Source organism: Lithobates pipiens, unplaced genomic scaffold (assembly GCF_037356315.1).
Source record: "Lithobates pipiens isolate NorthernLeopardFrog02 unplaced genomic scaffold, aLitPip1_a1.2 Scaffold_22, whole genome shotgun sequence".
NCBI classification, from domain to species: Eukaryota; Metazoa; Chordata; class Amphibia; order Anura; family Ranidae; genus Lithobates; species Lithobates pipiens.
In genome coordinates, this window is record NW_027507784.1 from 208,467,560 (window position 1) to 208,493,229 (window position 25,670).

At 41.4% G+C, this 25,670-nt stretch overlaps 1 protein-coding gene across 2 annotated transcripts in view; it reads left to right on the forward strand.

Annotated features, from left to right (window-relative positions):
* ABAT (4-aminobutyrate aminotransferase) overlaps positions 1-25,670 on the forward strand; it is a 375,139-nt gene that overhangs the window by 329,241 nt on the left and 20,228 nt on the right. For both annotated transcript variants that reach the window (XM_077448835.1, XM_077448834.1), the window contains exons 12-14: positions 6,956-7,093; positions 8,094-8,261; positions 10,252-10,398. In XM_077448835.1, the coding sequence (XP_077304961.1) occupies positions 6,956-7,093; positions 8,094-8,261; positions 10,252-10,398 (453 nt within the window). The remainder of the gene's footprint in view (positions 1-6,955; positions 7,094-8,093; positions 8,262-10,251; positions 10,399-25,670) is intronic.

Consider the following 25,670-nt stretch of genomic DNA (forward strand, 5'->3'; position numbering starts at 1 on the left):
CTTCTGCGGCGGTAGCCCATCCATTTTCAAAGTTCAATGTGCTGTGCATTCAGAGATGATATTCTGCATACAATGGTTGTAACAAGTGGTTATTTGAGTTACAGTTGCCTTTGTAAGCAGTCTGCCCACTCTCCTCTGACATCAACCAGGCATTTTCCGTCCACGCAACTGCAGCTCACTGGATATTTTCTCTTTTTTGGACAATTCTCTGTAAACCCTAGAGGTGGTTGTGCATAAAAATCCCAGTAGATCAGCAGTGTTTGAAATACTTAGACCAGCCCGTCTGGCACCAACAACCATTCCATGTTCAAAATCCCTTAAATCCCCTCTCTTCCCCATTGTGTGTGTGTGTGTGTGTGTGTGTGTATGTATGTGTATATGTGTGTGTATATATATATATATATATATATATATATATATATATATATATATATATATACACATATACACACACACACACACAATCTCCATCCCTTTACTTCTAAATTCTCTCTGAAAAAAAATAAGTATCCTTAAGTAATATCACGCCCACCAGGAATATCCATGCTCCTCAGACTTGTCTACCAGCTGTGTTACAAAACATTTATATAATAGACATGTGCATTCCTTTTCGTCCGAATTTCAGCTATTTTCGTTTTCGTTTTGACAAACGATAACGAAAGCACAGAATCCGAAAAACGAAAGATCCAACATAAATAAATGCTTTATTTTCATTTTAGTTGTTACAACAGTTCGATAGAATAGGAGATTCGACGTGACTCTGACAATAACAATCTGTGTCTATAGAACCTGTGGTCGAATGTGCCTAACCTTACCTCTTAGTCCAAGATTATATAGAGAAAATATTCGACAGAGAAAAAAAGATTTGACAGAGAAAAGTTTCTGCAAGTTACCGTCCTAAAAAGTGTTTGGGGACCCGGGTCCTGCCCCAGGGGGCATGGATCAATGCAAAAATAAGTTTTAAAAACGTCAGTTTTTTCGGGAGCAGTGATTTTAATAATGATTAAAGTGAAACAATGAAAGTGTAATATTCCTTTAAATTTCATAGGGGGGGGTGTGTCTATAGTATGCCTGTGAAGGGGCGCATGTTTCTGGTGCTTAGAACTGTCCCTGCACAACGTGTCATTTATGCAGGAAAAAAAGTCCTTTAAAATCACTCGCAGCTATTATGAATTGTCGGCTCCGTAATAAAGAGAACACTCATTCAAAGTCATTGATAAAAAAAAAAAAAAGCATGGGAGTCTCCCAAATTCCAGGCCCTTCAGGTCTGGTATGGATATCAAGGGGAACCCTGCATCAAATTTAAAAAACAAATTGACGTGGGGGTCCCCCTAAAAATCCATACCAGACCCTTTATCCGAGCATGCAACCTGGCAGGTCGCAGGAAAAGAGGGGGGGACAAGAGAGCGACCCCCCCTTCCTCCTGAACCATACCAGGCCACATGCCCTCAACATTGGGAGGATGCTTTGGGGGTCTGTGACCCCTCAAAGCACCTTGTCCCCATGTTGAGGAGGACAAGGGCCTCATCCCCACAACCGTGGCCGGTGGTTGTGGGGGTCTGCGGACGGGGGGCCTATCAGAATCTGGAAGCCCCCTTTAACAAGGGGACCCCCAGATCCCGCCCCCCCTGTTTGAAATGGTAAGGGGGTACAAAAGTACCCCTACCATTTCACAAAGAAAGTGTAAAAAATAGTTCAATAAGACAAACACACTTTTGAAAAATTCCTTTATTAGAAATAAAAGAAAATTAAAAAAAGATTCCAGCGGTGCTAATCCACTCTTGCTATCCAGCGATGGATCTCCGGGGTCCAGCGATGGATGATCTCCAGCGCAGCGAATCCATCCATCTTCTGTCTCCACTGAGGAGACACTGCGGTGATTCCGGCGGCCTGGCGTTTGTTATATGTGGAGGGCGGGGCCACCCGTCACCTGACTTTCCACCCTCTGATGCAAGGGGAAACCCGGGTTTCCCTGTGACATATGGGTATGGGTGACCCCGCACCCCTCGGATGTAACACAGGCAGGTTTCCGTTACATCAGAGGGGGCAGCGTCACTCATATGCCACGGGGCAACCCGGGTTTCCCCTTGCCTCAGAGAGGGGCGGGGTCAGGTGACGGGTGGCCCCGCCCTCCGCATATAACAAACGTCAGGCCGCCGGGATCCCGCAGTGTCTCCTCTGTGGAGACAGAAGATGGATGGATTCGCTGCGCTGATTCAGATGAGCCATCGCTGGACCCCGGAGAGATGCTCATCCGTCGCTGGATAGCAAGAGTGGATTACCACCGCTGTAATCATTTTTTTTTTTTTAAATAAAGGAATTTTTCAAAAGTGTGTTTGTCTTTAACTATTTTTTACACTTTCTTTGTGAAATGGTAGGGGTACTTTTGTACCCCCTTACCATTTCAAACGGGGGGGGCAGGATCTGGGGGTCCCCTTGTTAAAGGGGGCTTCCAGATTCTGATAAGCCCCCCGCCTGCAGACCCCCACAACCACTGGCCACGGTTGTGGGGATGAGGCCCTTCTCCACATCAACATGGGGACAAGGTGCTTTGAGGGGTCACAGACCCCCAAAGCATCCTCCCAATGTTGAGGGCATGTGGCCTGGTACGGTTCAGGAGGGAGGGGGGTCGCTCTCTCGTCCCCCCCTCTTTTCCTGCAGCCTGCCAGGTTGCGTGCTCTGATAAAGGGTCTGGTATGGATTTTTAGGGGGACCCCCACGTAAAAAAAAAATTACATTTGACGCAGGGTTCCCCTTAACCACTTAAGGACCACCGCATGCCAATGTACGTCATTGCAATGGCAAGTACAGGCACAAGTACGTGCTTGGCTTCCAGCGGGTGGGGGGTCCGATCGGACCCCCTCCCGCTGGATGCGGCAGTCCGGTTTGCTTCAGGAGCGATCCGGGATGAGGGGATGGCCGTTGGTTTCTGGCCATCCCCTCTCGATCGCTCCTGGCGAATGAGAAGCTTCCTCCCACTGTGTATTGTATACACAGGCAGGGAGGAAGTGATGTCATTCTCCTCGGGGCGGTCTTATTGACCGGACTACGAGGAGAGGACACAGTACCGTAAGTCTGCACCAAACACTACACTGACACTAACTAACACATAGGTACACAAACCCCCCCATCACCCCCCCCCCCCCGATCGTCCCCCCGTCACAGTGTCACTGATTGCAGTGATCATTTATTTACTGATCACTGCATTCAGTGTCAGTTGTAAAAGTAAAAACTGTCAGGGCAGTTAGTGTTAGGTCCAGGGTAGCCCCCTACCACCCCCCAATAAAGATTTAACCCCCTGATTGCCCTTAGAGTTAACCCTTAAACCCCCTTTTGCCAGTGTCACTAAGCGATCATTTTTCTGATCGCTGCATTAGTGTCGCTAGGTAGCTAGTTATTTTTTTAGGTTCACCGCCAGGTTTTTATAGCGCTAGGTACCCCGATATACTACCCAATAACGGTTTTAACCCCCTGATTGCCCCTAGTTAACCCTTTTACCCCCTTTTGCCAGTGTCACTAAGCGATCATTTTTCTGATCGCTGCATTAGTGTCGCTAGGTAGCTAGTTATTTTTTAGGTTCACCGCCAGGTTTTTATAGCACTAGGTACCCCCATATACTACCCAATAATGGTTTTAACCCCCTGATTGCCCCTAGTTAACCCTTTCACCAGCGATCACCGTATAAGTGTCACTGGTGACGCTGGTTAGCCAGTTAGTTATTTAGGTTCCCCGTCAGGTTTTTATATAGCACCAGGGACCCCCATATACTACCTAATAAAAATTTGAACCCCCCTGATTGCCCCTAGTTAACCCTTTCACCATTGATCACCGTATAAGTGTTACGGGTGACTGGTTAGTTTGCTTTTTATAGCATCAGGGCACCCACCATTTATTACCCAATAAAGGTTTCACCCCCTGATCACCCGGCGGGTGATATCAATTAGGTTTTAGGGTCAGGGTCTGCGTCGCCCCAGGCAGCGCTAGGTTAGTGCCAGTACCGCTAACACCCACGCGCAAAGCATACACCTCCCGTAGTGGTATAGAATCTGAACAGATCAATATCTGATCTGATCAGATCTATACTAGCGTCCCCAGCAGTTTAGGGTTCCAAAAAAACGCATTGTTAGCGGGATCAGCCCAGATACCTGCTAGCACCTGCGTTTTGCCCCTCCGCCCAGCCCACCCAAGTGCAGTATCGATCGATCACTGTCACTTACAAAACACTAAACACATAACTACAGCGATCGCAGAGTCAGGCCTGATCCCTGCGATCGCTAACAGTTTTTTTTGGTAGCGTTTTATATTTAAATCCGGAAGGCAGTGCTTGGTTTTCGGGGTCCAGTACGTGGCTAGGCTCCCAAAAAGTCCCCCACATGTGGTATCCCCGTACTCGGGAGAAGCAGCAGAATTTATTTTGGGGTGTAATTTGACTTATGCCCATAGCTTGTGTGAGCAATATATCATTTAGTGACAACTTTGTGCAAAAAAAAAAAAAAAATTGTAATATTCCTGCAACTTGTGGCAAAATATAAAATATTTCATGGACTCAACATGCCTCTCAGTAAATAGCTTGGGGTGTCTACTTTCCAAAATGGGGTCATTTGGGGGGGTTTTGTGTTATTTTGGCATTTTATGGCCTTCGAAACTGTGATGGGTAGTGAGGAGTGAAATCAAAAATTTGCACCCTTAGAAATCCTGAAGGCAGTGATTGGATTTCGGGGTGCCGTACGCGGCTAGACTCCCAAAAAGTCCCACATATGTGGTATCCCCGTACTCAGGAGAAGCAGCAGAATATATTTTGGGGTGCAATTCCACATATAACTATGGCATGTGTGAGCAATATATCATTTAGTGACAACTTTTTGTAAACTTTTTTTTTTTTTTTTTTTTGTGTCATTGTTCAATCACTTGTTACAAAAAAAAATATTCAATGGGCTCAACATGCCTCTCAGAAATTTCCTTGGGGTGTGTACTTTCCAAAATGGGATCATTTGGGGGGGGTTTGTACTGCCCTGACATTTTTAGCACCTCAAGAAATGAGATAGGCAGTCATAAATTAAAAGCTGTGTAAATTCCAGAAAATGTACTCTAGTTTGTAGACGCTATAACTTTTGCGCAAATCAAAAAATATACGCTTATTGACATTTTTTTTACTAAAGACATGTGGCTGAATACATTTTGCCCTAAATGTATGACTAAAATTGAGTTTATTCGATTTTTCTTATAACAAAAAGTAGAAAATATATTTTTTTCTCCAAATTTTCGGTCTTTTTCCCATTTATATCGCAAAAAATAAAAATCGCAGAGGCAATCAAATACCACCAAAAGAAAGCTCTATTTGTGGGAAGAAAAGGACGCAAATTTCGTTTGGGTACAACATTGCATGACCGCGCAATTACCAGTTAAAGCAGTGCAGTGCGAAATTGTAAAAAGACCTCTGGTCCTTAGGCTGTTAATTGGTCCGGGGCTGAAGTGGTTAATATCAGGTCTGGTATGGATATTTAGGGGGAACCCCACGTCAAATTTTTTTTTAAATTTGACGCAGGGTTCCCCTTAATATACATACCAGACCTGAAGGGCCTGGTAATTGAATTTGGGGGACCCCCACGCTTTTTTTAAAAAAAAATTTAAATTTTTTATCAATGACTTTCAATAACTGTTCTCTGTATTACGGAGCCGACAATTCATAATAGCTGCGAGTGATTTTAAAGAACTTTTTTTTCCTGCATAAATGACACTTTGTGCAGGGACAGTTCTAAGTACCAGAAACATGCGCCCCTTCACAGGCATACTATAGACACCCCCCCCCCCCCCATGAAATTTAAAGGAATATTACACTTTTATTGTTTCACTTTAATCATTATTAAAATCACTGCTCCCGAAAAAAACTGCAGTTTTTTAAAAACTTTTTTTTTGCATTGATACATGTCCCCTGGGGCAGGACTCGGGTACCCAAACACTTTTTAGGACAGTAACTTGCATATTAGCCTTTAAAATTGGTACTTTAGATTTTGAACGTTGGAGTCCCATAGACTTTAATAGGGTTCTAATGTTCACACAAAGTATGCTATATACTAGCTCCGTCTAATCTTCTTTATACAATCGACAGACACCATAAGCCTTCAAAGACAGATTTGACCGTAATTCATGTGGATTTTCGGACGAATGCAATTTTTGAACGAAAAACAAAATAAATAAAAACGAATTTTCGGGAGGAACTAAATAAATTAAGTTTTCGGACGAAAACGAAATTCCGAAACAAAATATTTTACTCTGCACATGTCTATTATATAATAAGAAATTAAACACCTCTGGTGTAGTTTACAAAAAAGGAAACATTCAACAATGGATTGCTACTCTTGGAATATCTTTTCTGGGGATTTTGGTAGCATAACCAAGCTACCTAAAATTGTCCATGTAGCTCAAGCCTTAACCTAACCACCTTCTACTCCTGGAAATATAAAATAAAATGTGAGTTGATACAGCTAAAAAAAAATTATTCAAGATAGTTTCATAGTTTCATAGTAGTTAGTTTCATAGTTTGTTAGGTTGAATAAAGACACCAGTCCATCCAGTTCAATCTGAGTGAGTGTCCACAATGGTCCCTTTCCCTGTACATTGCTACACCCACATCAGTCCCTATCCTCAAGGAGTCCACACAATCCAAGGACCCCATTCATATACTAGGGCCAATTTTGGACAGAAGCCAATTAACCTACCTGCATGTCTTTGGGTTGTGGGAGGAAACCGGAGTACCCGGAGGAAACCCGCGCAGGCACAGGGAGAACATGCAAACTCCAGGCAGGTAGTGTCATGGTTGGGATTTGAACCAGTGACCTTCTTACTGCTAGGTGAGAGTGCTAACCACTACACCACTGTGCCTAAAATCATTTAGGTTTATTCATAATAGGCCCATACAATTTCTAAAGAAAAATCTGTCATTCTGTTTATGTAGGTTGAAGACTTGATTGTAAAATACAGGAAAAAGAAAAAAACTGTTGCTGGAATTGTCGTAGAGCCAATCCAATCAGAAGGAGGAGACAACCATGCGTCCGATGACTTCTTTAGAAAACTTAGAGATATTGCTCGTAAGGTTGTAAAGCTTTCAACTTTTATTATTATTATTTATCGAAATATTAACATAAAATAATTCTCCAATTTTCTTTGTAAATTTATGTAGTTAAATTACCATCCATGGATAAAATGTTAAAGGTTTTGCAGTTTTATTATAAAGGTCTGTAGAGATCAAAATCTGGGCCATTTCAAATATGTCTAAAGTATTAAACTCAATCTACTGTGTTGAAACTTGTCTGTTCTCTTAATTTTTATTAACTAAATTCAATTCAGAAATGTGATTTTGGTGTTTAATGGATGCTAGAATGTTAAACTGCTTCCTATACCCATAAGTGAATCCAATCATCTCTGCAGTGGAGTTCCTAGTCGCCACACCTACCACTTCATTATGAAGGGGTCCCAATCTTTCCCTTGGACTTTTTATTTATGGAGAATGCAGTGGGAGGAGATGAAACACCCCAAAAGACAGGAACTGAGCCAAAAACTGGCATCTCTAAGTGATAAAAGAACACTTTCCCCTATCTCCTAGCAAACTTTTTGTAGTGTACACTGCATATGGCACATAAGTGTACACTCTCTTGACCCATTCCCTATATCTCTAAGAATGGAGATGGCTTCTGGGAATATGTATCTTTTACGTCCAGTGGCTGCTAAAGCCCTAAAAGGAGTGACTGATACCCTGAAGAATATGGCGAGGGACAGCTATAATCTGTCAGGGCTGGAGGAAGACAGACAAATAAATATTGTAATTATGCACAGCACACTTGCATACTTACTCGCCTGGTTGTCACTATCAGTTCAGTCAGTGTAAAAATCAGGCCAACCATAGGTATAAAATGCCTTGCCCATTAAAAACCTTTAGATACTGAAGAAATCACATTTTTTCACACCATTAATATTTTCATACCGGAATTCCTTTTTAAAATTCCTGATGAATTTGAATTAGATTCAGTTTTCTGTAATAGTAAATTTGCATCATCACTTGTGTTTTAATCCATCCTAATCTTAAATCTTTACAGCATGGATGTGCATTTTTAGTGGATGAGGTTCAAACTGGAGGAGGAGCAACTGGGAAATTTTGGGCCCATGAACATTGGGGCTTGGACGATCCAGCTGATGTTGTATCCTTCAGTAAGAAAATGATAACAGGAGGGTTTTTCTATAAAGAGGAACTTCGTCCCGATGCAGTAAGTATTCAGACTATTATTGACAAATACTGCTAAAAGAAAATGTATTATTGTACCTATAATCCTTGTGTGTTAGCAGCTTCCATTTTCCACATTCAGGTCAATTCACTAAGATGACTTTAGGGTTACTTTAAAGAGGAAGTAAACCCTGGTGGATTTTACTTCCTCTTTATTTCCCTGCAAATGTAAAGCATAATGGTCTACTATGCATCTCATAGTAGCCCATTATTGGTCACTTACCTGACACCGAAGCCCGCAATCTCTCCATTGTCCCCACTAGCAGGGAGCGTCCATCTTTGCCCCTCTTCCTTCCAGGGCCGCAAACTCCGCCTCTGTGACTGGCCGGAGTCACGTGACGTCACTCCCGCGCATGTGCACAGGAGCCGCCAGTCACTGCATGACCTTATTAGAAACAGCACGATGTGCCCTTTCTAAAGGGTGCATGCGCCAATGGCATTGGCGCATGCGGCGTAGTCTGCGCTTGGCTTTTTAGTAAATATCTCCTAAACCATGGAGGTTTAAGAGATATTTCAAGCACCTACAGGTAAGCCTTTAATATAGGCTTACCTGTAGGTAAAAGTGGTTGTACAGGGTGTACAACCACTTTAACCGCATTTCTTCTAAATAGTTTTCTTTATCATACCTCATGGTACACAGAGCCTAAGTAATAACTTAATGGGTTATGGGCCACCTTCAGGTGATGGACACTGGTATGCCTAATACAGGAAGTTCCCTCTCCTATATAACCCCTCCTCCTTTCAGGAGTACCTTAGTTTTTTCACCAGTGTCTAAGGTGTTGGTCACGAGTGAAGATGTGCTCTGAGGAGCTCCAGGAGGGATCCTTGCTGGATTTTAAAAACCTCCACAACCGGATCCATCCAAGCCATTGAGGCCCCAGGATGGTACCCGGGCCTCGCATAGAAAAACAAGGTTTTGCCTGTTTTGAGGGCTGGACCCCAGCAAACAGGACTCTTTTTGGTCATGCTACATTATCTAAAGTTGCTCCTGAGGAGTGCTATACAGGTCCAAAGGAGTGGAACCCTTATAATAGGGACCCGGTCTTTGAAGGTTTACTAATGCTGTCCGCCGTGATGGATGAAGTTTGGATCGGTCTGTTTTCAGCAGTATCCTGCAGTGAGGAACCACTGAGCTGTTAGTGGCCAGATGGAAAAGCCAAACAAACTCGTATCCCAGAAGGTATGCAAAGAAAAGAAGGGGGCGTCCAATGGTGCAGGTCAAAAAAAGGTAGCCTGGCTATTGAAACTCACATTCTGAAGAAACGTGGGCTTTCCCGGCTCTGTTATCTCTACTTTGATTAATGCAAGGAAACCAGCTTCCAGAACTATATATTATAGAGTCTGGAATGCTTAGGTTTCCTGGTGTGAATCCAAGGGTTGGCACCCTTGGAGATATATCATAGGCAGAATTCTTGATTTTCTACAATTAGGTGTAGAGATGAAGTTTGTCTTGAGTACTATTAAGGGCCAAGTCTCAGCCTTATCGATCTTATAACATGCCATTCACATGCAAGCTGAATGCTTTATTTAGAAAACATGATTTCAGCTTGCAGAGGCCACTGTAACCTATAGATGGCAGTGTCTTGGTTTTAATATTGCTATTGTGGGATACAGTGTTATTTTAAAAAATCTGAAATATATATATATTTATTTTTGTGCACTTGTCAGCCTAAATAAAAACAGAAGGGCTCTTATCAAAATTGTGTACTAAATAGGCTTCAGTGACCTCTAGGCTCCTCTGGGCCTGCTTCCAGCAAACACTTTTTTTTCTTTCCACTCCCTTACTGAGTCAGCACAATACAATTATACCCTACTACCTGGCAAACAGTGAGTTTTTTTTTTTACTGAAAATGTCAGTATCGTGCAACATAACTGCTAATTGGATTTATTTTTCCACTTTTGCTAACATGATTTTACTTTCTATATACAGTATATCTTGCAGTAACAATATGCTTGCTCTTTTCCTTCATAAGCCTTACCGAATTTTCAATACCTGGCTTGGTGACCCCTCCAAAACACTTCTGTTGGCTGAAGTTTTAAATGTCATGAAGCGAGAGGCTCTCCTAAACAATGCTGTCCAAGCTGGAAAAGTTCTTTTAGATGGCCTTCTGGATATCCAGGTAATCTTATTTATTTTTTTACATTACATCTGTTTATAGTTTGCGGTTATATCTATACTCATATGTAAGTTTTTGTAAATTAAACAATTTGTTTTTAGGATCTGAAAATTTTTGATAGGTGCACTTTATTAACCACTACCCTACCAGCGTAGAGGGAAATGACACCGGCAGGAACACCTCCTCCCTCCAGGCAGGTGTCATACGTCATGTCCTATCTCCAGCCCAGCAGAGTACCTGTCTGCGGCCCCATCGGAGTGCCCGAGTACCTGTCTGCGGCCCCATCGGAGTGCCCGAGTACCTGTCTGCGGCCCCATCGGAGTGCCCGAGTACCTGTCTGCGGCCCCATCGGAGTGCCCGAGTACCTGTCTGCGGCCCCATCGGAGTGCCCGAGTACCTGTCTGGTGGGGTAATTTTGTGGACTTTTTACATTGTCCTGGTGCTCCAGGGCCTTCACAGATGTGATAGGTAGTCAGGAAATTATGTGTGTGATTTTATGCTCGTAGAATGCCTGGAGGGTGCTACTTGGATGTTGGGGCTCCGTATGTGACTAGGTTGTGTAAAAGTCTCACACATATGGTATCGTCATACTCTGGAGGAGTAGCAGAATGTATTTTGGGGTGTAATTCTTGGTATGTACATGCTGTATGTTAGAAATATCTTATACATTTACACTTAAAAAAAAAAAAAAAATACGTTTTGATTTTCTTTCCAGATTTTGTAGAAAAAAAATACCAATTCAAAAGACTCATTATGCCTCATAGAATTTATGTTGGGGTGTTTTCTTTCCAAAATGGGGTGATTTTGTGGGCGTTTCTATTGTCCTTGTGCTCCAGGACCTTCAAAAGTGTGATAGGTAGTCATGAAATTAGATGAGTAATGTATGCCTTTAGAACGCCTGACCGTGCTCCCTGCATGTTGGGCCTCTCTGCGGCCAGGCTGTGTAAAAGCCTCACACGTGGTATCGCCATACTTGGGAGGAGGAGCAGAATTAATTTTGGGGTGTCATTGCAACTATGCCTGTCGTGTGTGAGAAATAACTTGTTAAATAATTTCTTAATTTTCCTAAGAATTGTGGGAAAAAAATACAACTTTAAAAAAACTCACATGCCTCTTACTAAATACCTTGGCATGTCTACTTTCCAAAAAGGGGTCTTTTGTACTGTCCTGACATTTCAGGGCCTCAAGAAAGGAGATCAGTCAGTACATCAGGTGTGATCAATTTTCAGTGATTAGCACCATAGTTTGTAGACTCTAACTTTCACAAAGTTTAATCAATATAAACATATTTGGGTTATTTTTACAAAAGATATATAGCAGTATCAATTTTTTATCAATACTACCAAAAGAAAGTTATATTTGTATTGAAAAAACGATAACAATTTTGTTTGGGTAAAGTGTTGCATGATTGAGTAATTGTTTAAAATGTGAGAACACTGAAAGCTGAAAATTGGTCTGGGCAGGAAGGGGGTATAAGTGACCTGTATTGAAGTGTTTAAATATATATCCGAACTAGACTAACACATAGGGGTTTATTTACTAAAGGCAAATACACTCTGCACTGCAAGTGCACTTGGAAGTGCAGTCGCTGTAGATCTGAGGGGAAGATCTGAAATGAGGGGAAGCTCTGCTGATTTTATCATCCAATCATGTGCAAGCAAAATGCTGTTTATTTTCCTTGCATGTTCCCATTAGATCTACATGGTCTGCACTTCCAAGTGCACTTGTAGTGCAAAGTGGATTTGCCTTTGGTAAATAAACTCCATAGTTTAAACAATTTGCCGTATTTGTTTGGTATAAGAAATGTATGGTGAAATTGGTTATACCTTAATCGTATAATACAGAATAAAGGACTGGTAACTGGTAGAGCACAGTAGCGGCGTAGTGGCATAGACCACAGTAGCGGCACACAACGCCAAGATGAGGAATTTACATTTAAGTGAAAATTCTGATTATCGGGGGACAAGGCCGAGCCGAGCCGTGAGGTAATGCTGGCTTGGAGCTCCATTCTCAGCAGGACAACGGAGCCATATAACGGTGGAGGTAACTTGACCCTCCACACATATATCATACCAAACGGTAGATAAATATCCCTACCTTACATAGGTGACATTCGGGGGGGTCAGAGGAGACTCATGAGGCAGAAAATTAACAAGAAAGCGCCGCCTCACACATACAGCAGTATGGCACTGAAACCCTCCCCCTCTGAGGGGAGGCACAGTGAGGAGAACAAACAGACAGCCCCTTCTGCTGCTTTATATAAAGATGGTCTCTCATTAAAGGCACATCTCTGTAGCCAAATACCTGAGAAAAATATGTCAGTTCTGGAGAATTTAGAACTTCCCACACAAAAAGACTTATCCCCTCCTGTAACGCTGAAACAAATAGAAAATCTGCTTCAAAAATCACTAAAATCCACTGCAGATACCATCACCACAAATCTTACTAAAGAAATTGGAGTACTTGGTCAGCGTACATCAGCACTGGAAATTAGAGCAGACGATCTGGAAAATTATACATCTAACATTGCCTCAGAAATTGATTTTCTTAAAGAGGAAAATGACACATTACAATCCAAATTGGAGGATTTTGAAAATCGTGCAAGATGCTCCAATATACGTATTAGAGGAATACCCGAATCTGTGACTGATTTAAACGGTGCTATTACTGCACTTTTTCAAGAATTACAACCAGCTATCCCACTAGAGCATCTTGAAATGGACCGGGTTCATAGAGCCCTAGCACCAAAGAAAACAGATGGTCCTCCCCGTGACATTATCGCAAAATTGCATTTCTACCGCACTAAGGAACTTCTGCTAAATACAGCTAGAAATAAAGATCCTCTAATTTTCCAGGGTCATAAATATCAATTATTCACAGACCTCTCACAAATTACAATCAACAAAAGAAGAACCCTGAAACCACTACTGCAAATATTACAGCGAAATGACATAATCTACCAATGGGGCTTTCCTTTCTCAGTGTGTTTTACTTTCCAAAGTCGCAAATATATGTGCCGAACAGCTAAGGACCTGCAAACTACTTTACAGAAACTAGGGATGATAAACACATCAAGAAATGCTGCGGACACTCGCCAAAAATCATCCTCATATGCTGATAATCCCTCCTCTGCTTCCAGAAGAGAAGAAGACTACAATCCACAGAAATGAAGTCCCATACAATCTCCACCTCCGGATCCAGATCTGGTTGACACTATGGACTGATAAACACCTGTACTGAGGCTACTATCTTGTCTTTTCAACAGAATGGCTACCGCCAAGTTTTTTTCTCTGGCTTCCAATCAATATTTTTATCATAATCTTATTTAAGAAATGTTCCTAATAATTTAGGCACCTTATTATAACTGTTTTTTTTCTCTCTCTTCTCTTCTTTGTCTCTGAGGTTGCCTTAATCTTACATTTTTATTTTTAGCTTGAAAAATTAAATTATATGATTGACTCTTGGTGTTCTGTAGGGAAGTTCCTAGCCCCCTATCTTGCTACCCTCAGCAGCTCGGTGCACACCAGGCAGTTGACAGTGGCTCATGTACCCTTGGAGGGAGAGTTTTTCTCCTCCAAACGGACACATTAAGAACATAGATATGTTAAGATATATTTCATTATTGTATATTAATTGTATTTTCTTTTTCAGTCATTACATAGTACATAGTTACATAGTTAGTCAGGTTGAAAAAAGACACAAGTCCATCCAGTTCAACCTTAAAAACAAATAAAAATAAAAAAATAATCGTACAATCCAAATACCCAATATTATGCCCACAATTGATCCAGAGGAAGGCGAAAAAAAACCCCAGCAGAGCATGCTCCAATTTGCTACAGCAGGGGAAAAAAATTCCTTCCTGATCCCCTAAGAGGCGATCGGATTTTCCCTGGATCAACTTTACCTATGTTAGTACCTAGTTATATTATGTACCATCAGGAAAGTATCCAGGCCTTTCTTAAAGCAATCTACTGAGCTGGCCAGAACCACCTCTGGCGGGAGTCTATTCCACATTTTCACAGCTCAAACTGTGAAGAAACCTTTCCGTACTTGAAGATGAAATCTCTTTTCCTCTAGACGTAAAGAGTGCCCCCGTGTCCTCTGGGTTGACCGTACAGAGAACAACTCAACACCAAGTTCACTATATGGACCCCTAATATATTTGAACATGTTGATCATATCCCCCCTTATTCTCCTCTTCTCAAGAGTGAATAAATTTAGTTCCTCTAATCTCTCCTCATAGCTGAGCTCCTCCATGCCTCTTATCAGTTTGGTTGCCCTTCTCTGCACTTTCTCCAGTTCCCCCGATATCCTTTTTGAGAACTGGTGCCCAAAATGGAACTGCATATTCCAGGTGAGGTCTTACTAATGATTTGAACAGGGGCAAAATTATATCTCTCTCTCTGGAGTCCATTATCTCCTTTCCCCTCCCTCCCTCCACCCCTTTATTCTGGAGACAAATAATTTCTTATATGACACACGTTCTAACATAAACACCAACATATATTTACTTTTCCCAACTCCATGGCCCCATTAAACATCATATCATTAAATACTCAGGGACTAAACGTTCCACACAAACGCACTAAAGCCTTCCGCACATTTTCATCCAAAAAAGCACATTTTGCCTCCAAGAGACTCATTTTGCGTCACAATCCACTCCCAGATTTTTCAGTAAAGTCTACCCCCAAGTATACACAGCTTCGGCCTCCTCTAAAAAAGGAGGCGTGCTTATAGCTTTCCATCGCAATACACCATTTTCACTAATGAAGGAAATCAAGGATCCAGAAGGTCGTTACTTGATTCTTAAAGGACACCTATTTGATACTGCTATCACCATTACATCATACTACGCTCCTAGCAAAAATCCTATTTCTTTTCTTTCTCATTTATTTCAAACTATAGAACACCACAAAATAGGTACTACAATTCTATGTGGAGATTCTAATCAGACCATATTTCCATTTTTGGATAAATCACCAATCCCACAGTCACATACAGCAGACAAACAACTCTTAACAAAACTAATTACAAAACATAACCTAGTAGATAGTTGGAGAGAATTGAATCCAACCAAGAGACAATACACACATTACTCGTTCCGCTCATTCTCTAGGATAGACCATATATTTATGTCCATAGGGCTAATTCCAGAAATAAAAACAAAAATTATTCCCATCCCATGGTCCGACCATAGTGCACTTTACATTACTGTTGCCTCTATAATTCCAAAAAAAAAAAAAGATCCAAGATGGATATTAAGAGATTTCCTACTCAAAAATCCAGCTCATAAAAATAATATTGAAATTGCGCTCAAAGATTATATAAAATATAACTCCACACCTGACGTCTCTCAGACTACATTATGGGAAGCACACAAACCTGTTCTCCGTGGCATATGTCTATAGCAAGCAAACATGTTCAACAGAGAGCAGAAAATCCTTTGTCAGACTTTAGAAACAAATTTCAATAAATGTCACACAGCATTCCAAAATAACCCTTCTTTTTTATCTAAAATAAATCTTGACAAAGCTAAATTGGAATTTGATCTATTCCTTACTGAAGCAGCGGATAAAACCATCAAGAGATCACAACACAATTTCTATATCAATGCGAATAAACCTCACACACTATTAGCCAGGGCATTAAAATCCTGCCAGAACCCAACGAAACCGATACGTCTGAAAATCTCTAGGGGGGTATACACAAATAATCCTTTAAAAATATTACAAAAATTCAAAACACAATTAAAAAATGTATACTCTTCTAATAATGAGTTGGACCCTTCTAGAGCGAATGATTTTTTTCTCTCATATATCTCTACCGACACTATCTAAAACACAAATGGAAATGATGGAGGAACCAGTGTCAATTATAGAGGTATCTGAAGATATCAAAAATCTGAAACTAAATAAAAGGCCAGGTCCTGATGGTTTTCTGCACTGTATTACAAAACGTTTGTAGACACCCTATCTCCAGTCTTGACAAACACTTTTAATTCCCTTTTGGAAGGTCATTCTTTTAGAAGAGAAACCCTGACTGCAATTGTCTGTATGCTCCCTAAAGCTCACACAGACAATTCAATATGGTCTAATTATCACTCTATTTCGTTACTAAATTTGGACATAAAAATTTTAGCCAAAATTCAGATTAAATACTATTATAGGCAATCCTATACATCGTGATCAAGTGGGCTTCATTCCATTACATCAAGCAGGAGATAATATTAGACGTGCAACACTCCTGTCACATGCTGCTAAAAAAAGACGTATTCCCACTTGTTTTCTTTCCTTAGATATTATGAAAGCTTTTGACACAGTATCATGGTCATATTTGAACTATACCCTTTCCAAATGGGGATTTGGTCCTCGTTTTTTACGATGGATCTCTAATTTGTATCAAAATCCCAAAGCTTATATCAGATATGCAGGGTACAAATCGGACGAGTTTAATATACTGAGGGGGACTTGTCAAGGATGTCCACTTTCGCCATTATTATTTGCTTTACTCATTGAACCTTTAGCACAAAGAATTAGGATGGAACCCACTATAATAGGTATTGAAATGGGTGGCTTTCATCATAAGCTCTGTTTTTTTCGCAGACGATATTCTCCTTTTTCTATCTTCTCCACATGTTTCGGCCCCAAATCTTATGGTTGTACTACAAGAATTCTCATTTATTTCGGGCCTTAAGATCAATATTCAAAAATCTTCAGCATTAAACATTTCACTTGTCGAGAAAGATAAACAATCTTTACAAAATTCACTACCCTTTAAGTGGGTAGATCATAGCCTCCCATATCTGGGTGTGCAGTTTACTCCTAAACCCTCTGATTTATTTGCAGCTAATTACCCAGCTCTATTAAAAAATATATTACAAGGTTGTTATCTAATTGGTCATCAATGCCGATATCATGGTTTGGGGAAATCAATATCATAAAAATGTCTGTTCTTACGAAATTTCTATATTTATTCAGAACTCTCCCGATTCATATTCCTGCATATTTTCTTAGGCTGATTCAGCAAAAAGTTACAAAATTTACTTGGGGGAAAATAAAACCCAGACTTCACAAAAAAACACTTGTTCTCCCCAAAGCTTTGGGTGGTTTGGGATTTCCAGACTTTAACATATATTATAAGGCAGCTCAATTATCTCAATTAACAAAATATCACTCTTCTACAGAGATTAAGTGAAGCTGTAGACTGTGATCCTCTTCCTTTAAACAATATATTATGGTTACAACCTGCGGATCATAAGTCTATAAGTAACCCCATTTCTAAGCACTCTCTATCTATATGGGATAGGTATAGAAATTCACATGGTCTGCAATCTCCACAAAATCCGCTATTATCTTTTCACAAGAATCTGACTTTTTACCCAGCCTGGAAATATCCCAAAACCTTTAAAGCTTGGTCTAAGGCTGGTATCACTTGTCTATATAATTTAACTTCAACTACATCAATAAAATCTTTTACAGATCTATGTGAATGGGCAGCACAGTGGTGTGGTGGTTGGCACTCTCACCTAGCAGTAAGAAGGGTCGTTGGTTCATATGCCAACTACGACATTACCTGCCTGGAGTTTGCATGTTCTCCCTGTGCCTGCGTGTGTTTCCTCCAGGTACTCTGGTTTCCTCCCACAATCCAAAGACATGCAGGTAGGTTAATTGGCTTCTGTCCAAAAGTGGCCCTAGTATATGAATGGGGACCTAGGATTGTGGGCTCCTTGAGGGCAGGGACTGATATGAGTGTGCTATGTACAGGGATAGGGACAATTGTAGATACTCAGGTTGAACTGGATGGACTGGTATCTTTATTCAACCTTACTAACTATGAAACTATGAATTATATAAGCTTCCACAATCAGAAATATTCAGATATCTCCAAATCAAAATTTTGATGGCAAAGTTTGATGATATATGAAAACCCTGGATTAAATATTATATGTCAGATAATATTGATAACCGAGTTTTATTATGGTGATTAAGTTTTTTTATAGAATTACAACATTAGCTGATATATAAAACCTCCTCCGGAGAATTATTCCCTCCTATATACCTTTTATGTTCTTCCCTTCCTATATAATACTTACTATAAACATACTTTAGAAGTTATGGTCAAAACTTTAAAATCATATATTTTCTTGGACATATTTATATTTTGTTGGGATTAAAATGTTTAAAACTCAGCTATAAGAATGTTTTCTAATTCTAAAATATATAAGGCCATTTATTGTCATTCCCACAAGAATATCTTGAAATTCTTATTTGCTTTGTATCATCCATACTTCAATATGTCTACTTTTTATTTCTGGTATCAAATAATTTGTCTTATATTCTGTACATGTAATTTATTTTAACATAAAATAAAAACTTTTGAACGAGAAAATTCTGATTATCTTTTTCGTACAGTAAAAGACACAGGACTGTTATTATTAGACCATGGGTTATATTCTGCTATAAATCTATAAATATCAGTCTTCTGTGCTGTACTGTACTCCAAGATAAACAATTTACAGGTAAGTCAAAATTCCTAATTTGCATACAATAGCTTGAAACTGTAAATTATGGATGCTATGGTAAATAGCTTAATCTTGGGGGGCATGGCCAGGATGTGAACGAGGTAGGACATGTCTGCACAGAGCTCTACATAATCTTGAACAATCCGGCTCCATTGTGGAGAAATTTCTCACCCCAGTGCCTCATCCATACATCCCTGGAACCGTTGATCAGACTCCATGCAGACCCAAAAATTGGTGTTGGCACAGGACACTCCCGGGTCCCAGCGCTCTCAAGAGGCCAAACCTACATGTGCAGCTGCCGCCATCTTGCCATGGACCGCGTCGCAACAACATCAGAGTGGTGTGATTGCCAGAAAAAGCTGAGGGGCACAATCCAACCCAGTTTGCAGAGCAATTCTTTCAAGATCTACTCCAGCTGCTGCAGGTCTCCCCTATCTATGTGGTGGAAAGGGCCCATGGGATACCCACAGACGAACGCCCTCATGGAAATCCGCCAAGACCGTTCTTGGTGCAGTTCCTGAATTTTAGGGACCGGGACCAGATCCTGACAGAAGCACACAAGAGGGATGAGTTGCAATATGTAAATGCCAAAAAATAGCTTTTCCTGATTTTGCTGTGGAAACGCGGAAGAAACGCCGCTCTTATACTGAGGTTCGATATCGTCTGAGGATTAAGGGCCTAAAGTATAGTTTTCTATATCTGAGCAAGTTGTGGAATACCCAAGGTACTGTGAATTTTTTTTAAATTCCCAGGAGATGCCAGGGACTGGCTTGACACCATTTTTTTTGCTGCTACATCAGGGTCCTGGAAGTTGTTCCTGTAATTCAGTGAATAGGTATGTGATTCTTCCTGACATGCTTTGCGTTTGCCTTCTTTACCATGCTGATTGCACTAGCTGCCCATTTGCATCAGGGATGTCCTTGCATTGTTTAACTGGTGCAGGGTTTCTCCTCCTGTGCTATTATGAAGTCACATCATGAGCTCATGAAATGTGCTACAGTTCTAGGTATGTTTTTTTTTTTTTTCTTTTTGGTTTTGCCAAAAAAATGTTCTTTTGTCTTTTTCAAATCTGCAGGTGGATGTTTTTTTTGTATCTCAGAACTTCTGCAGATGACTATTGTGTGCTAATCTACTAGCTACCGTTCAGTGACTGTTAATATGGGTTCTAGGTATAAGCTGTTTTCTGTTGCGGATTACAGCAGGGTATGTTTCTTTCAGTTTTCAGGTGCCATTGAGTGGGGAATCTGTACAATATTGCATCATCTTAACCACTTTCAGACCAGACCATTTTGCTGGCTTAAGACCAGACCACTTTTTGCGATTCGGCACTGCGTCACTTTAACAGACAATTGCGCGGTCGTGCGACGTGGCTCCCAAACAAAATTGACGTTCTTTTTTTCCCACAAATAGAGCTTTCTTTTGGTGGTATTTGATCACCTCTGCGTTTTTTTTTTTTTTTTTTTGCGCTATAAACAAAGATAGAGCAACATTATGACGGACACATCGGACATTTTTGACACATTTTTGGGACCATTGTCATTTATACAGCAATCACTGCTATACAAATGCAATGATTCCTGTGTAAATGGCACTGGCAGTGAAGGGGTTAACCAGTGGGGGGCAGTGTAGGGGTTAAGTGTTCCTAGGGGTGTGTTACTAACTGTGGGGGGGCTGGGCTTTGTTTTAGTGAACACTGATCTCTGCTCCAGTCACAACGGCATCTCCTCGTTCAGCCGCCCCGTGAGACGATCACGGGTATGCCTGCAGCGATAGAGTCCGCGGGACCCGCGACCGGACTCACGGGGGTCCCGACCGGCACACGAGCGCGCCGGCGCACTCGCGATGGCAGGGCGCCATTTAAAACTGGGCGTACCTGTATGCCAATATGCCTGCCCGTGCCATTCTGCCGACTTACATCGGCGTGCGCCGGTTGGGAACTGGTTAAATATTCTTTGTTTTGCAACTACTTTTCTTGTTTTCAGGAGCCATCTTGTGGGGGCTATATGCAACTACATCATGTTATCTGTTTTTGCTTTACATCTTCTCAGGAATACATATCTTGGGTCTTTAACCACTTCATCCCCGGACCACTTGGCTGTTCAGAGACGAGAGCGCTTTTTGCGATTCGGCACTGTCACTTTAACGGACAATTGTGCAGACATGCGACGTGGCTCCCAAACAAAATTGATGTCCTTTTTTCCACACAAATAGAGCTTTCTTTTGGTGGTATTTGATCACCTCTGCGGTTTTTATTTTTTGCGCTATGAACAAAAAAAAAAGCAATATTTTTTACTTTTTGCTATAATAAATATCCCCAAAAAATATATTAAAGAGGAAGTAAACCCTGATGAGTTTACTTCCTCTTTGATTCCCTGCAAAGGTAAAGCATAATGGACTACTATCCATCGCATAGTAGTCCATTATGTGTCACTCACCTAACACAGGAGCTAGCGAAGTTACCGCTGTCCCCTGTAGTCCAGAGCCCCCATCTTCTCGGTGGGTCTCGCTGCTCCGCCGCTGTCATTCGACGAAGCATGCGCGCGGGAGCCGCCACTCGCGGCATATCGCGGTTGACAGCGACAGCGATGCCTGTCTTTCGGCAAATATCTCCTAAACCGTGTAGGTTTAGGAGATATTTCTTGGACCTACAGGTAAGCCTTAATCTAGGCTTACCTGTAGGTCAAAGTGGTTTGTAAGGGTTTACAACCACTTTAGACATTTTTTTTCCTCAGTTTAGGCCGATACGTATGCGCAAAAGTTAATGGTGTCTACAAAATGGAGGATAGTTTTATAGCATTTTTATTAATAATTTTTTTTTTATCACTAGTAATGGTGGCGATCAGCGATTTTTATCGTGACTGCGACATTATGGCGGACACATCAGGCACTTTTGACGCTATTTTGGGACCATTGTCAATTATACAGCGATCAGTGCTATACATTACACTGATTAATGTAAAAATGTCAGTGAAGGGGTTAACCAGTAGGGGGCACTAAAGGGGTTAGGAGTGTCCTAGGGATGTGTTCTAACTGTGGGGGGGGGGGTTGGGCTATGTGTGACACGACACTGATCACTGCTCCCGATCACAGGGATCTGTGATCAGTGTCCTGTCACTAGGCAGAACCGGGAAATACTTGTTTACATCAGCATTTCCCCGTTCTTCCTCTTCTTGAGACATAAAATCCGCGGGACCCACGGTCACACTCACAGAGCTTGTGGCAGGCGCACGCCCACAATGCCACATCTTAAAGGCGACGTACCCGTACGTTGAAATGCCCAGCCGTGCCATTCTGCAGATGTATATCGGTGTGACGTGGTCCTTACGTGGTTAAACTGTACTAATGGCTATATTAGGTTAATGTACTGTCCTGGAATATACGGGGCCTTAATGATAAAGTTAAAAGGGCAGCTATGGTTTGTTATCTGAAGGCAGCCAGAAGGCATGTTGTTGTGCAGGAGAGCCATTTGGACAGGAGCAAGGTCATGCCTTACGTGGGCAATGGATACAGAAAATGTATTGTGCCTCTTACTACTCTTATGCTAGAGGGGTGACTATTTTACTTGGCAAGAGTGTTCCTTGCACAGTCCAAAGGGTGATCTCTGACCCAGGAGGGGAATATATTATCTTAGTGCTAGAAATTTTCCAGATAAGAATGGTATTAGCTTGCATGTATGTTCCTCCACCTTTTCATGCTCAATTATTGTTTGACATGTTGGTTGTGTTGGCTCCATTTATGCACCTCCCTCTACTCCTGGCTGGTGATTTTAATGGCATTCTAGATGCGGGCTAGATGCTACTAATACTTTGAGGCTTCCCCCCACAGATTTTTTTTTAGCATGGGTGTCTACTGCTCAACTTACTGAATTGTGGCAGTGGAAAAATCCGGGGGGCTTAGAGGCTACTCTCGCACACACAAAACCGCATCAAGAATCTATCTTTCTTTCCCTAATCCCTAATGCTTACAGCTGGTACATGCTGTCACTTATTTGGCAGGAGGGTAATCGGATCATGGTCATAGTTGCATAGTAAGGTTGAATAAACAAACGCCAATGTCTTAGAAAATAAGGCTTCCTCTGCTATGGATACGGTGGTCTGGGACACTTTCAAGGCGGCAATGAGGGGACATTATATTTCTTCCATTAAGGCGGGGTCTGTAAGGCAGACACTGCAGAGAGGGAAAGGTTGCAGTCGGAGGAGTGCGAGTTAGAGGTGGAATATGCTTCTGCTCCTGGGGATTCCACTTTTGCATCCTTGGAGGCAGCTAAGCGTCAGTTTTATTGTTAGACAAGAACCTCACGCACTCTATCTTGTTACATAAGGTTGAATCACTCTTTGAAAAGGGGGACAAAAATGGCACGTTATTGGCCATGCTGGTGGCAGATCAGAGTGCTCCTGTTAGCATACCCTGCATTCGTTCTCAGATGGGGGATATGCTTACTGACACTGGGGCTATTATGCATCGATTTGTTGGGGAACTATTCGGATCTATAATCTCCTATACTGTCTTGTGATAGATGGGGGAGAATTAATAGATCTTTTGTCCAGCCTTCTGGTCCCAAGTTTGAAGGATGATGATGATAGAGCATGGTTGGATCAGGATTTTACTCTCAAAGAAATTGAAAAGGCCATGCTGTAATTTCCTTCAAATAAATCTCCAGGCCTTGGTGTTTTTCTGGTGGAGTGGTACAGGCAATATTCAGACACACTGGATGCACGATTGAGAACTTTGTATTTACCCTGTTTTGAAAATGTGGCTCTGCCTTCCTCTATGCTGGATGCTTATGTGGTGCTCATACCTAAGCTGGGTAAGGATACATGTCACATAGACCAATAGCACTCCTTAACCACTTGCCGACCACCACATGTGTATATATACGTCGGCAGAATGGCGCGGCTGGGGAAATGGGCATGCGAGTACGTCCCTTTGAATTTGCCGCTATGTAGTCAGATGGGCGGCGGCGTGCGAACCTGCCGGGAGCTTCGTGAGTAGGATCACAGAGCTGAAGGACGGGGAGATGCTAATGTTAACAAGCATCTCCCTGTTCTGCCTAGTGACACTGTCACTGATCATAGCTCCCTGTGATCGGGAGCTATGATCAGTGAAGTGTCATTTGTAGCCAAGCCCCCTAACAGTTAGAATCACTTCCCAGGACACACTTAACGCCTCCCTAGTCCCCTAGTGGTTAACCCCTTCACTGCCAGTGTCGCTGTAAAAATGACAATAGTCCCAAAAATGTGTCAATTGTCAAATGTGTCTGCCATAATGTCGCAGTCACGATAAAAATCACAGATCGCCACCATTACTAGTAAAAAAAAATATATATTAATAAAAATGGCATAACACTAACCCCTATTTTGTAGAAGCTATAACTTTTGCGCAAACCAATCAATAAACGCTTATTGTGATTTATTTATTTTTTATTTTTTTTTTTTTTTTTTTACCAAAAATATGTAGAAGAATATGTATCGGCCTAAACTGAGGAAAAAAATCGTTTTTTTATATATTTTTTGGGGATATTTATTATTGCAAAAAGTAAAAAATATATTAAATTTACTCAAGGGCTAATATGAATGAGATAAATAATAATATTGACCACCAAACAAACTAATAAGTATGTTGAAAAAAGCTGCACCAAAAAAATTGATCCCTCAATACATACAATAAAATAAATGATATTAGTGCGCTAAAATCAATAAAGTGGTCAACGAGTACACTGTATCAAAACCTTACACAGTTTCAACTAGATCCATCACATAACCATAACCACATAAAGTGCTCTTATGCCTAATGCGCAAAACAATAAATGAATACAATTACAATTCATTAAAAAAGTGCCTAATGTGCATATAACGTGCAATCTTCATTTGTGGTAAACTTATGAAAGCGCACGAATATCATTTATTTTATTAAAAAGTAAAAAATATAGCTTTTTTTCTAAATTGTAACTCTATTTTTGTTTATAGTGCAAAAAATAACCACAGAGGTGATTAAATACCACCAAAAGAAAGCTCTATTTGTGGGGGAAAAAAGGACGTCAATTTTGTTTGGGACGTCGCACGACCACAAAAATTGTCGGTTAAATCAACGCTGTGGTCTGGTCTTTGGCCAGCAAAATGGTCCGGGGCTTAAGTGGTTAATGCTGATCTTAAAGTTCTCACAAAAGTTTTGGCCACTAGATTATCTATAGTTTTCCCATCCCTGGTTGATGTGGACCAAACTGGCTTTATGCCAAGGAAGTCCACGGACACCAATTTACGTCACCTTTTTACCCATTTGCAGATCTCATAATACCACTGGGACTAGGGCTGTGATTTCCTTAGATATGGTCAAGGCCTTTGACTCCGTTGATTAGGTTATATGGCCATGATGTTGGAGCGCATGAGATTTGGGCCAAAGTATTGTACATGGGTATCCTTGTTATACAGTAAATCTAGAATAGCCTTAACCGGTTCCCGACCAGCGCACGCCGATGTACGTCGGCAGAATGGCACGGCAGGCATATTGGTGTACAGGTACGTCCAATCTTTAATGCCACCCTGCCATCGCAAGCACGCCGGTCGGGACCCCCGTGAGTCCGGTCGCGGGTCCCGCGGACTCGATCGCCGCGGGCATACCCGCGATCGTCTCACGGGGCGGCTGAATGGAGAAATGCCATTGTAAACAGCCTTTCCCCATTCTGCCTAGCAACTAGTGACGCTGGTCTCTGCTCCATGTGATTGGAGCAGAGATCAGTGTTCACTAAATGAAAGCC